This window comes from Populus nigra, chromosome 15 (genome assembly GCF_951802175.1).
Source record: "Populus nigra chromosome 15, ddPopNigr1.1, whole genome shotgun sequence".
NCBI lineage: Eukaryota > Viridiplantae > Streptophyta > Magnoliopsida > Malpighiales > Salicaceae > Populus > Populus nigra.
The window spans coordinates 11,060,100-11,073,619 of record NC_084866.1 but is presented as its reverse complement, the minus strand read 5'-3'; the positions used below and the strand labels follow the sequence as shown (position 1 = coordinate 11,073,619).

Below are 13,520 nucleotides of genomic sequence, written 5' to 3'. Positions count from 1 at the left end.
CAAACATGACCGAAAATAAAAATGAGTTTTAGAATGGAGATAGAGACAGTACTATGTTTTATTTATTTTTTTCCCACAAATATCCTTTAAATACTACATAATTTGATTTTCATTATATTCTGTTTGATCACACGCAGATGTTTTATTTCTTAAGAATACTTTGTAAGAATATATATAATTGTATTGCATTTTCATTTGATCAAATCGATAAAAGAATCTATTGCTCATATTAATTAATTAACTAAAAGAATCTATTACATTTACATTATCAACCTATGCTGGGAGCTTATAGCCCAGTTCAACACTAATATCCCAACAAATAAAAGCTTCGTATACTAAGTTTTATTTAGTAAAAAGAAGGACGAGAGCACTATAATAACTTATGTCTCAAATTCAATTAGGAGGACATTGAAGGTGAAAAGAGGCTTGTTAGAAGCGATCATTTCCATAATTATGGATTTAATTAATAGAGCCCCTACCCTAATCTCGTAGATAAAGTAATTTTATGCTCTTTCAAACAAGAATTTCTGTAAAGTCAAGCAAGTTGTTGCAGCTGACATATAGATAACCAGATAAATAATTAATGATTCAAAAGGTAATTTACCACTCAATTTTCATATGGGGTGCTGGTGGACCTTCAATCGATGTTGTTTTAACAACATTTAAAGGAGTTTTCTCGGACGATGAAACTGAGTTGGCAATAATCGATGATAAAGTATAGTGGAGGAGTGGTGATGTTGTCTTTACATGGGCTTATAAGATAAATAAATAAATAAAATTGATTTTTTTCTACAATTTTTTCTGTCACATTTTGTTTAAGCTATATATATATATATATATATATATATATATATATATATATATATATATAGTAGTGTGTCTATGACATTTTTTGGGTTAATTTTAAAACCTTTTTATTTTTTTTTTCTCCTACATTTTTCATTTTTTTCCCCGCACCTAGGCTATACAACCCAACCTAACATGTCAAGGTCTAAGTTTTTTTTTTTTATAATTTTTTTTTTAATATTGAATTTATTAAAAATAAAGTTTTGTGATATTTTTTTATTTTTTTAAATAATTTTTTAAAAACTTCATCTTTCAGCATTAAACTATTAAAAATTAAACTTCATAATTTTTTTATTTTTATTTTTTAAATTATTTTATTCTCGTAATTTTTATTAGATTAACTTGAGTTAACTTATAATTTTTTTTTTATTGTTGTTTTTTATCCTCCTGTTTTTTTCACTCGATCTCAACAAGTTGTCATGCTAATATTACTATTACACCAAGAAAATCACAAATCGATCAAACACCGCTTCCCAGCTACCCGCCTCCTCAATTTGAAAGGAGTAGCTGGGTAAACAATTTACCAGAGTCAAATCCTCGAGAATATTCATTAACTTAAATATATCAAATCAAAATGAAAGGGAGTTTCTCAGAAAGACAACTTAAGACATATCTAGTTGTAATTTGCTTATGAACAAGACAAAACCAACAACATCAAGTCCACAAGGGATAACTATGTTTATTCCATTATTATACATGCTGCGTGCATGATGACAGCGGAGGAGGAAAGATGCGAGATCAATGACGCCACGGAATAGCCGGCGAAATTGAACGTCTTCGAGAAGCCATTAATAACGGATAGGATGGAAAACCAAGATTTGAACGACTCTCCTCTCCTCGTTTCTTATTCGGATGGCTTAGCTAGTCATGCTATTGCTTATAAAGCAACTCAATTCGATGGAGAAAAACTGAAAGAAACATCCTCGAATATTCCAACTTGTAGCGTCCAGATATCTGAAAAGTTTCTCAATTTTATCTTTCTCGACAGATGATTGATCTCCCCATTCAGGTCAAGGCATGTGCCAAGATCCAATTTCGAAATGAAAAGGTCCCATAATTTTGGTGGGACGTCCAAACAACGTATTTAGGACTGTACATGTTACAGCATCACCGAACTTACCATTCAAAACACAGTCAACCGACCACCCAGCTAACAACCGGTCTCCATCCCTTCCATGATGGACCACTCAAATATGAATTCTCCTAGCCCTCTAATAAATGCACGCATGTGCTTGAGTATAAATAAAAAAACATGAGACAAGATCTCCACATGAAAACCGTGTTTATATGATAGCTGCGAAGAAGAAGCACGAGCTATCCTCCAATTTCAGATCTATCCATCGCTTCCATTCTTGACACCGGTTTGGAGCAAAGAGGATATATATATATATATATAAAACATTTGCAAGAGGGGTAGGTGCCTGTACTAGTTATTGGTAGAAAAAACGAGGGGGGAATATTTTCGGAAGAAGTTTGAGGAGGAACAGCTGTTGCTAGTAGAAGGGAGTTCATATTTTGTCACAGACAAAATATGGGACATGGAAATAACATAGGTAAGTACCAGTTAGGTCGAACAATCGGAGAGGGAACATTTGCCAAGGTTAAGCTGGCTGTAGACAGCACTGATGGCCGTCCTCTTGCAATCAAGATCATGGATAAGAAAAAGGTCATGCAAAGCCATCTCAAGGATCAGGTGATATTCCATCTAACATTTCCTCTTCTTTCCTTGAGAGAAGTCTTGATGACGACAACACCAAATATGCTTCTTTCTGATATATGGAAATGCTAATTCTAGGTACAGAGGGAGATAAGAGCTATGAAGCTCTTGCACCACCCCGGTATCGTAAGGATACATGAGGTTTGATGGCTAGTTTCTTATGTTGTTTCGGGTGGGCTCAACTGAAGTCCTAAATCGGCAAGTCGGAGAACTCTTCCTTATTACTTCTTGGTGTTGAATTACAATTACAGGTGATTGGCACAAAGACAAAGATTTATATGGTAATGGAATATGTATCAGGAGGACAACTAGCAGATAAGCTGGTGAGGATTATCTAACAGCATAAGCTATTCAAAGGTGATGTTTTTATGTTGTCATTTCTAATCCTGTTCAACTCTGTTTACTCAGTCCTATGCCAAGAAACTTCGTGAATCGGAGGCGAGAAGAATATTCCATCAATTGATGGATGCCGTGGACTCTTGCCATAACAGAGGAGTTTATCACAGAGATCTAAAGGTACAAGACACAACGCTCTTCGCATTTTATTTTTTTTTGCCAATTTTCTGTAAAGGATTTACACAATCTGATGAACATCTTGCGCGCAGCCAGAGAACTTACTTCTGGACGGCAAAGGAAATCTGAAAGTCTCTGACTTCGGACTAAGTGCATTACAAAAGGTACCGGACGCCAAGCAATTTCTCTTCACTTCTGTCTTATTTATTTGCAAGTTAGTTTGAGCAATTCCAACCTTGGTTCCATGTCTGATTTACAGACCGCAAGCTTGCTAACTACAACATGCGGGTCACCTTTCTACATAGCACCTGAGGTAAGAAGCAGTTTTCCTGTTTTACCAAATTCCTAAAAGTCATTCCCAGCTTGTTACGGCTGAAACAGTTTAGAACTTATTCCTAAATTCTCTTCACAGTTCACCACTGTAGCTAATGGGTGATCTTCTCCTACACAGCTTATTGCAAATAAGGGTTATGAAGGGGCAGCAGCAGATGTTTGGTCCTGTGGGGTAATCCTTTTTGAGCTACTGTCGGGATATCTACCATTTGACGAACGTAACCTAATAATGTTATATAAGAAGGTATTATCTATACAAGGGTTAATTATCTCTCCCATGTGCGAAAGTAATCAATCCATTGATGACTCGGCTTGTGTAAAGATATCTGCAGCTGATTACACATGTCCACAGTGGTTTACAGAAAGTCAAAAGAAGCTAATATCAAGAATATTAGATCCAAATCCCAGAAAGGTATATCACCAAGAAGAGTTTTTATGCTTTAACAAATTCTAAGATCATAACAAACGAGAAAGTAATGCAATCATCCATCATCGCAGAGAATAACATTACCAGAGATCCTTGAAGATGAATGGTTTCAGATAGATTACGTGCCTTCTTGTGGATATGAATGTGATGAAAAAATCTTCTTGGATGATGTTAATGCTGCTTTTGATGCTGACGAGGTAAATGTTCATAAACAGTAAAACTACTGCAAGTTTTGTGCTTTCACCTGGATAACTGAAATTCTAAGCAGGTCAACGCCTCAGAAACAGAGACCCCTAAATCCTCAAGTTTCATAAACGCTTTCCAACTGATAGCAATGTCCCATGATCTTGATTTATCAGGTCTCTTCGAAGAACAGGCAAGTCTGCAAATCAGAATTTGGCTTTACTTTCTGCAAACTTCCTTTGTTCATTTGTGAATTTCAATCAATCTCTCTCTTGTCTAGGAAGTCAGGAAGCAGAAAACCAGGCTAGGATCCAAACATACAGTTAACGAAACCATAAGGAAAATAGAAGCTGCTGCAATGGATGTGAGTTTGTCAGTTGAAAGAATGAACAATTTCAAGGTAAAAACTCGTTGGATTTGCCTAGTCTTCATCTAGAGAGATTTTCTCCATTACAGAGTAACTAATGACTATACTACACCATATCAGATGAAAATGCATCAGAAACCAAACATGAAAAGATATACCAGATCATATTATGACCTATCAGCAGAGGTAAAATGTTCTGCAAATGCCTTCAAGATATCAGAATTCTGTCAATGACAGTCTAATCATTCCATGTCAAATGTCAGGTAATCGAGGTTGCTCCTATGAATTGCGTTGTAGAAATATCAAAATCAGTCGGGGAGACAAGATTGTACAAAGAGGTATGAAAACCTTATGTTTTATGTCATTTTCATGAATAAACAATTAGTGTTGATTATATCTGCAGCATAATGACTTCATATCATCATTGTTGATGAACAGTTCTGCAAAAGTTTATCGAGTTTGCTGACAAAGATATCAGATGTATCATTGCAAAAGGAAGGATCAGAAAAATCAAGCAACAATAGAAGCACTCAAGAGATAAGAAGGTAATGTAAAGCTCTGAAATACAATTTGATTAGATAAACTAAAATAGATTGCCAATCCAACTCACTGGAAAATTTTCAAAACCATGCAGCTGTGAGGAGCAAAATGAAAAAGTGACTAATGGCCTTCAAGGCTATTCCTCTTCTTGATGATTACCTTAACCTGCATTTGACCTGGCATTTCACACTTCCAAGAACCTCAGAGAAACTAGACACTTTATTATATGATAATCTTTCAACTGCAGAACCTAAGAACCATTGACAAGTACCATAAGGCAGCAGGGCACTGTTCCTCCACAGAAACAAGTCAGCTCTGTTGTGTACAGGACTGTTTGCTTGCCCCAAATTCTCTCCCATTTCTTCTTTCTTTTTCTTTTTCTCTTTTTTTTTTTAATATATATAACTTTGCATCTTCCTTTCATTTTGACACTAATAACTCCATAATGTATATTAAAGGCCAGAATTCTTCTTTAATATTTCCAATGAGAGATCAATGACTGAAAAAACATTCCTGTAACTTCATTAGACCAATTTTAGCCTGGTTTTTATATGTTGATAGCAAAGCAAATATTCAAGCAAACCTAATCAGCTACTTCAGTCAAGCCAGCAGCTTTCCACCAAGGGGATTTCTCTGAAACATCTCTATATAAAAAATTTATATTTTTTACATATTTCTAGAACACATAAAGATTCAAACAGATTCTAAATCCATATTTCGCATTCTCCCCTTTTCTGGTCATATGGTGCCAATAAGGACACATCAACCTAATTTTATAAAAACAACCTGCTGCTCCTTTGGATCTGCTAAATTCTCAACATATGCCTCAATTGAGAGTAAACCAGCAACAAAATCTATAAATAGTAAGGCACGCTCAACAATGGTCATGCAATTTGTGAATCCATAGGCATGCAACATGAAGCCAAGTAATTCATCATAGCAAAAATTTGGCATCAAAAGCACACGGTGATTTTATTATGATTACCTTAGAAAATTCATCTGCCAACTTCATATTTGCAAATTTTGATACGAAATTTACATAATACACTCCTATGCAACAACTCGGTAAAATTAGGATCCAATCTCTTGCTAATGATCATAAATGAACAACAAAAGTTATAAAACATATTTCAGTCAATCCATGCACCTATGAGCATCTAAAAAGTATAGTGATCATATATTTTCATAAAAGAATGTCCAACCATCCCAAGTGCATAGTCTAAGAATTTGACCTCTCATGCTTAACTGGGCATACTTAGATAGTCTTAAATTTCAGTTGTTCCTTGGTAGCTTATGCCGATTGATTTCACACAAAAAGAAACACAACTCATATGAGCACCAAATGACAACATGATCAGGAAAGAAAGATAAAACAGCTCCACAGCCTGACGTTTCCTTTTTTTATTTTAATTGCTTGGTGTATCTTTTATTGGTTTTCTTTTCTTAAAATTCTTCTTAGTTCCATGTATGTTTGCACTATTTAATTAGGATAACACAAACATGGCTACTGAATTGCTGCATAAAATACACAAGGGATTACTCAATATGGCTTTAAAAGGCATATTGACCGCAATTTAGCCAGTCAGATATTAAGACATCATTATTCCATCCATAATACCTTAAGAAATATATAACTTACCTAAGTTTAAGAAAAATCTGTTTGTTTGTAGCAACATATACAGTTATTAGTGAGCTCCATAATTTAAGGGTCAGAGCCCAACTGCTCAAGGCTTGAACTAATCATTTGACTATAATTGTGAAAATATTCAGGGAAGCCACACCTTGGGTGGGTGCTCAATATGAATGTTTCCTTCAAAAAGATTAACAATAAAGTAAAACTGCCTGATTTAAACCCTTTCAAGTGATACTTTTCCATCGTTAAATGTTATAATGGTGAGTGGTGGCATTATATATAATATAATTGGTCAACTGCTAGATAAACATTAAGGCAGTGCAATTTGGGTTTGTTCAAATTCAGACAAACACACTATATCTATCAAAAGAGAATAATCATCATATACTTGCCAATTGGTAAAATGGAAAGAAATTATAACCTTTAAAGAAAAGTGAATTTACATGATGAAAGCAAACAAACAAACGAACCTATTAAGATAGCTACAACTCTGCAGTACCCCTGGAATCTCCTCATTGACATGGAAGTATATGCTGCAATGCCTTCATATGTCACAATGTAGACCATTGCATAAAAAAGAAGCAACCCATCCATCATAGAATCACCAACTGTAAGAAACCAACTAGTAGAGGCCTAGAGAAGGAAATTATCTATCATGTGGAAAACCACATCAGCACCATCAGAATTCAACCAATACGACTTCACCTGAATATATGAGCAAGATGATGACAAAAATGAGAAAAGCACAAACAAATCAAGTATTACTGGGTGGCAATTAATTTTAATCCAAACCACTACATTTTCATTACTATAGAAGAACTAACAATCAAAATGTAACTGCCCAAAAATTGATGTGAGGACCATTGGCTAAGCCAACATTATATATACTGAACTTGCCAACACATGGCTGCCCTCAAGCCTTGAGAGCAGCTGCTCCATGCAAAAATACTGATGGATTGGTCTGTCTCCAAATTCTGCCCAGATCACATGCTGGTGGTATCATTCTAGAAAAGAATATGAATATATACCTAATGGTGACTGTTAATTTTACCAGCAACAGAACCACTAAAAATCCATGGGCTTGTAACAAAATATACTAATGAAGTTTTAAAATTCGGATTAAAATGTGGAACAATAAAATATAAACTACACCTTCCATCCAAGTTTCCTATTAATGTCATTTTTTTTGGCTATTTAAGGTTATTTTAAGAAAATGCAAAAGCCAAGCTTTACTCATCTTAATAAGGCTTTCCTGAAAGAACAGCATGAACTACTACATCAGACTTGTTATGTGTTTAACAATAAAAGAGATTGAACTGAAAAACAATTCCTCATAGCATCTTCTATCTCTTGCCAGTTTAATGAATTTTACCACATCCTATCGTAACTGGAACAGATTGTCCAGGCTATACCTAAGCTAATTGCATAACGGCATAGCCTATATTTGTCTAGGCGTTTTAACAACCATCAAGCAAGTTCATTTGAAAAAAGACAAGTCACATTTATTTAGAAACCCACTTCCAGACAAGTTGCAAAGTTGACCTTAATTGTGCAAGTTTTCCTTATTTCCCCATCTGAGATAGAGAGATTTTATATTAATCACAAGTATTGTGAAAAGCAATAAGACTGTCTAAGAAGATCTGCAGAAGAAGAGAAAAAACTGCAGAGGTTATGGAAGAACCAATCAGCTATAGAACTTGCCTGAATGGTATTGTGAGCAATATACCGTTGTTTGCTTTTATGAAAGCTAACATCTACACGTTCCCAAGGTACTTGAGTCAGTCCTTTGATCATCTCTTCTACATATTGAAAGAGAGGATACTCATGAAAAAAAGAAGCACAACAAAAAATAAAAATAAATAAACAAACAAATTAAGAAAAATGGTAGCAAATAGAGGAGGCTGGTGTATGTAAATCAAACCCAGTCATCAGAGAAATAACGAGCAAGCACAAAGTAACCAACTTTAGGATCCAACTTAAGCTGTATGAACTCCAAGGGATACCAAATTCCAAGCCTAGAAAACAATAAAATGTTTCTCTCGCTCCAAGTAACATTTGAAAAATAGAGAAAAAAAGATGTTTCACCAACCTTCTAAATCAGTTGTTTGCTCTCCAACAACAAGAGTTTTTTTATCAGAATTGTGGTCCACTCTTTCTCTCTCCACATAAACAATATGTGGATATTTATTATCTGTCACAAGAAGATTGGACTGGAGATGAAGATGGAGAAAACATTTGAATTAGTTTCGTCAAAGAAAGAAAGAAACGGAAAAGGAAATGCATCTCTAAATGGACATCAGGCAAATAAAGCTGAATTAAGGAAAAAAAAAACCTTGGGAAGTTCATTTTGACGCCTAATTGATGATGTTCCCCATCCAACTATATCTAATACAAGTTAAGGCAAATGTACTCTGGCATAAAGGTAGAGATGAGACCTCAGATATGGAAGGTATCCATAATTCAAAGGCAAATTTGAGTGAGAAAAAGGATACGATCATAATTTGCATTTGCATATACCACACGACGCTTGAATGCACGTAAAGCTGATCTACACATCATAAACAATGTTACCAGATATTTATCCATGAATAGACTGATGGGTTACCTATTAAAAATAGTGTGGTAGATATACTTACATGAATCTTAAGCCATTAGAATCATTAACCATTTGAAGGAGAAGAGGTATCCCATTATCATTGTCTGTTAGGAACAGATGCTTTCCCGTCCTTCCAACTATTAAATGAGCAGTCTGAGATGCTCTTCTCTCAAGGAAAGGAAGACCACAGAGAATAGGGAGCTGTAGAATCAAGACAAGAAACGCATAAAAATACAGAAAAAGCATGGTACCAGAAATACATTATCCAAAAGGTTTCTAGAAAACTAGAATAGAAGTAACGAATCACTTAAGGTTCTCAAAACAAACGTTATTAGTATTAAGAATCTATTTTTCTCATCATATATTAGTCATACGAGAACATCAACCTCCAATCACATATTAATATTTCTAACAGCATCCTAACCATGCTAAAGTGTTTTGAATAAGATCATTTCATTCCAAAATCCCTTTCTGCATTCAAAGCTCCAGGGCCTATTAATCAATACTCCTAAACATTCTAAACAATTAAGGAAGGAAAAAAAGAACAAAGATAATTAATTAAAATTCAAGTAAAATAATAGAAGAATTCAACATAGAAATCCAAGAGTCAAGAAGATGATTAATGCATGTGGGTTGAACATAATGACAAAAGCAAGCCGAAGTATTGTTCTCTTAACCTGTTTATTTCCCCTTGAACCAAGATGAGGTGTTGCAAATGTTATGAAGTTCACAGGTTCCAATCCAGCAATTCTAGCTTCACATGGCTGCTCAAGACAGTGCATTGAATTTGTGTGCTCTTCATCCAAGGAATTTTCAGTGAGATTTGAAAGGGCTGATTTAGGTAAATTTTCATACAGCCTGGCTATAGCATATCTTGCAACAAGTCCACCTAGTGAGTGAGCCACAAAGGAAATTTTCCGCACCTCAGGCCTGTGTCTAACAACTGCCAATACCTGCAATAGATATTTCACCAAGAACTCAAGATTCACATGAAATGGCTTATGGAGATTTTCTGACATAACAGATTGTTTAAACAAAATTACCCTGAACTAAAATCTGACTGCCAAACATACCTCTTCAGCTAGCCTGTCACCCATCAAATCAACACCATCAAACGTCAATTTTGAATGGTTGCATTCACTGCCTGCTTATAAGAATATCAAATCAAAAACCGAAAACATTGACAAAGAAATAACCACGGAGTACAAATTGGAATTAAAATAAAAAACCACATGGAATCATTCTAGGCATCATAAGTTTACGTAAATATCGCTAGGGGTGTTAAAAGAACCAACCAACCAACCTATTAAACCGTAAAAACCAGGAAAAATTAACCAAAACACTGAATTGAGAGAAAAAAACCGATCAAACCAATTTAAAAATCAACAGACTCGGTCCGGTTCGGTTTTGGTTTTAGAAACTGAAACCAGTTAACCGAACTGGACCCAATGTTTGAGAAAGGCTTAAACCCACTTAAAAAAAAGGGGGTATAAATAGAAAAGTAAGCTAACCTAAGCTTCCTAACCCTAAAAATCCCCCCCCCTCTCCCACTGAAAACAGCAGTCAGCAGCCATCTCATTCCATCTTTTTCTCTTCCATCTCCTCCCTCTATGTTAACTCCCCCTTCTCGTTCTCCCCCTCTTGATACAACATCTCAATTGGTCATCTCCCCCTGCCTTCTCTATCATTCCTTCTTTTCATCAAAGACCCACTCTGAACACGCCAGAATCTGGCTTCGTAGGGTAAGATTTCTTCTTCTTTTTTCTCTGAGGTATTTAAGAAACTGTGGATACTTTCATGCCTCAAGCATAAGTAATTGACAGATTTTGATATAGACTTTTTACCAAAAGAAAGAAAGACGGTTTTTGCTTTCTGTTTTAATTTTCACTTTTATAGCGGGATTGATTTTACCTAAAGTCTGATTGTTTCCTAAGAAAATTTCTTTCATGAGATGAAGCACAAGTTATTGATAGATTTTGCAACAATTTGTTAAGACTCGCATTGACAGATCTGCAATGAACTGCCGTTTCTGTTTCTCTTTGTTTATTTTGTCAAAAAAAAGAAAAATTAAAATTATTTTGCTTGATTTTCTCTGTCAACAAAACAAAGCAGACACGGAAACCCATTTTTATTTATCTACTGTGAAGAAGCTTCCTTTGCTTTGAAGAGATTAGATTTTCTCGTTTCAAGCCTAAAAACTGAACTTGACCAAACCGAACCGGTTCAGTTTGATCGGTTCGGTCCATTTTCTAGCAAAAATTCATCTCCCAGTTCAGTAGGAATTTTGGGCCCGAACCGGACCATGAACACCCCTAAATATCGCAATTTAGAAAGCGATGAAACAAACATTTTACAACATATCAAAATTGGGATAACTAACTTTGGCTTTCACGCACAGAAACCAGGTTAGCATCAATGAATTTGAACGTTGCAATTTCTTTGAACTCAGACCGCCCATAAGCAGATCATCATACCAAAATACAAGTATCTTCTAAAATGCAAAAAATTAAGCTGTTATATGTGGCTTCTATCAGAACATGAAGAACCACCCTCAAATGAATGACAGAAGGGGTCATAAGCAAGCACTTACGATGCACAAGTATTTTGTCAGGAAGTTTTTTCACAAACTGATCTGCCGCATATCTCCAATCTGCAGAACTGTACCCACAAAAATGAAAAACAAAAATCCAACACTAAAATTTGTTTTCTCAGATTTCATAACCAACCTACGAACAGTATTAAACCAGAAACACTAAATTGGAATCAAATTTAAAGCTCAATACTGGCGAGACCCACAATGCAAGATAATTCAAAAATTCTAGTCAACAAGCTTAGAAGGACGCTAGCTAGCTAAAGTCTTCTTCCCTACTGATAACAGTATAGACTAAAATAACTTATTTTTCTATTTGCAGAGTGACCGAAGGACGCTAGCTAGCTATAGTCTTCTACTCTACTGATTATAATATAGACTGAACTAATTTATTTTCTATTTGCAGAGGGACCTCATGATTTGTTACTCAAAATAGCAAAAGAAATTCATCATATCTTTTGGATTTTGCATGGAGCACTTCAAAAAGAATAACACGATAATTAATAATGGTAATCCGAAAATTAAAAAAAAAGTTAAATTATTGTTACCTCCCAATAATACCATTAACCATGATAACAAGATGCTGAGGCGAAACCCTAGCCTCTGCAACAGCTGCATCCATAAAATCCTCACCGCCACTTTCAACCTCCACCTTGAGTACTTTACTGTCAGTTCTCTTATTAAAACACCTGAAATTCATCCTCTTCCGTATCCAATCCATTTTGGCCGGATCCGCTCCTGAATGGAGAGGAAAGGAGAAAGGGTTGGTGGTGTGAATGAAAACGGCAGTGTGTTTGGGTGGAGAGAGTGGAGAGACGGCGGCGATCATGCGGGGCAAAGAATCATCGAAGAAAACAGTAAAAGAGAGAGAGAGAAGCGATTAAGCGAAAGAAGAGTATTAGGAGTAGAAGGAAGGATGGAATGTGAAAAATGTGGAGAGAGAGGGGGCGGGGGGGAATGTTTGGAATGAAATGGGGCTATCATCAATCTATATCAATTTATGTAAAAGTGGTTAGAAAACTTCCGTTTTCACCATCATAACAGTGAAGGCTTCAAGTTGAGGAAATTAAGAACTTGAAAATCCAAAACCGTTTGATTAGAAAAAAATAAAATGTTTGGTTCTGATTCAGTTTCAAAGATCCAAAACCAATTGAACCAGACCTGTTCAAAAAGCACGGAACCGAGATTAAAAATATATATATATATATATATACAAGATTATTTTAAATTATATGTTTCTACCACGAAGAATTGGTCATCTCAAGTAAAACAGGTCTCATGTCGTATTCCAGATCTCAAATTCACCTCTGGTTTTCCCTGGAAGATCTTCGTTTGGATAGTGACTAATTAAGAGTATGGTTGCGGGTGTTTTTTAAATAAATTTTCATTTAAAATATATGTCAATGATATTTTTTTAGTTTTTAAAAATTATTTTTTATATCAGTACATCAAAACAATCCAAAACGTACAAATCATATTAAATTTTAATAAAAAAAATCAAATTTTTTGAAAACACTAGTTAAACCGTATTCTCAAACATTAGTTAAACCGAAGCAACTTTAGTGTATGGTAGGATAGATAGATTTTAAAAGTATTTTTTAGTTAAAAATATATTAAAATAATATTTTTTTAATTTTGTTTTAGATTTTTTATATTAACCTACTCAACTTTTAAAATAATTTGAAAAATATCAATTTAATATTTTTTATACCAAAAACAGTTTGGAAAGTATATTGAATCACAAAATAATCACCCCTCCATGCACCACTTTGTTG

At 34.8% G+C, this 13,520-nt stretch overlaps 2 protein-coding genes across 8 annotated transcripts; one reads left to right on the top strand and one right to left on the bottom strand.

Annotated features, from left to right (window-relative positions):
• Positions 1-1,791: 1,791 nt before the first annotated feature.
• LOC133674065 (CBL-interacting serine/threonine-protein kinase 21-like) lies at positions 1,792-5,445 on the top strand. Of its 4 annotated transcripts, XM_062095031.1 has the most exons (15): positions 1,794-2,539; positions 2,642-2,704; positions 2,815-2,886; positions 2,972-3,079; positions 3,169-3,240; positions 3,336-3,389; positions 3,528-3,653; positions 3,732-3,821; positions 3,908-4,033; positions 4,105-4,212; positions 4,300-4,419; positions 4,507-4,572; positions 4,650-4,724; positions 4,825-4,931; positions 5,021-5,445. In XM_062095031.1, exons 1-15 carry the CDS (start codon positions 2,378-2,380, stop codon positions 5,076-5,078), a joined length of 1,407 nt encoding a protein of 468 aa, XP_061951015.1. In that variant the 5' UTR covers positions 1,794-2,377; the 3' UTR covers positions 5,079-5,445. The 4 variants fall into 4 exon arrangements, with proteins under 4 accessions (XP_061951014.1, XP_061951013.1, XP_061951012.1 ...); XM_062095030.1 differs by having other exon boundaries at positions 1,792-2,539; positions 2,648-2,704; positions 3,528-3,821; positions 4,105-4,216; positions 4,304-4,419; XM_062095029.1 differs by having other exon boundaries at positions 1,792-2,539; positions 3,528-3,821.
• LOC133674066 (uncharacterized) lies at positions 3,765-12,934 on the bottom strand. Of its 4 annotated transcripts, XR_009835114.1 has the most exons (11): positions 12,294-12,925; positions 11,746-11,813; positions 10,229-10,299; positions 9,833-10,108; positions 9,196-9,356; positions 9,052-9,107; positions 8,892-8,944; positions 8,649-8,769; positions 8,261-8,358; positions 7,030-7,264; positions 3,765-4,218 (listed from the first exon to the last, which is right to left on the bottom strand). XR_009835114.1 is itself a non-coding variant. In XM_062095033.1 (10 exons), the coding sequence occupies exons 1-10, from the start codon at positions 12,572-12,574 to the stop codon at positions 7,193-7,195; spliced, it is 1,254 nt and encodes a 417-aa protein (XP_061951017.1). In that variant the 5' UTR covers positions 12,575-12,930; the 3' UTR covers positions 6,955-7,192. The 4 variants fall into 4 exon arrangements, 3 of the variants coding, with proteins under 3 accessions (XP_061951017.1, XP_061951016.1, XP_061951018.1); XM_062095033.1 differs by lacking the exon at positions 3,765-4,218 and having other exon boundaries at positions 6,955-7,264; positions 8,261-8,355; positions 12,294-12,930; XM_062095032.1 differs by lacking the exon at positions 3,765-4,218 and having other exon boundaries at positions 6,955-7,264.
• Between the last annotated feature and the right edge of the window lie 586 nt (positions 12,935-13,520).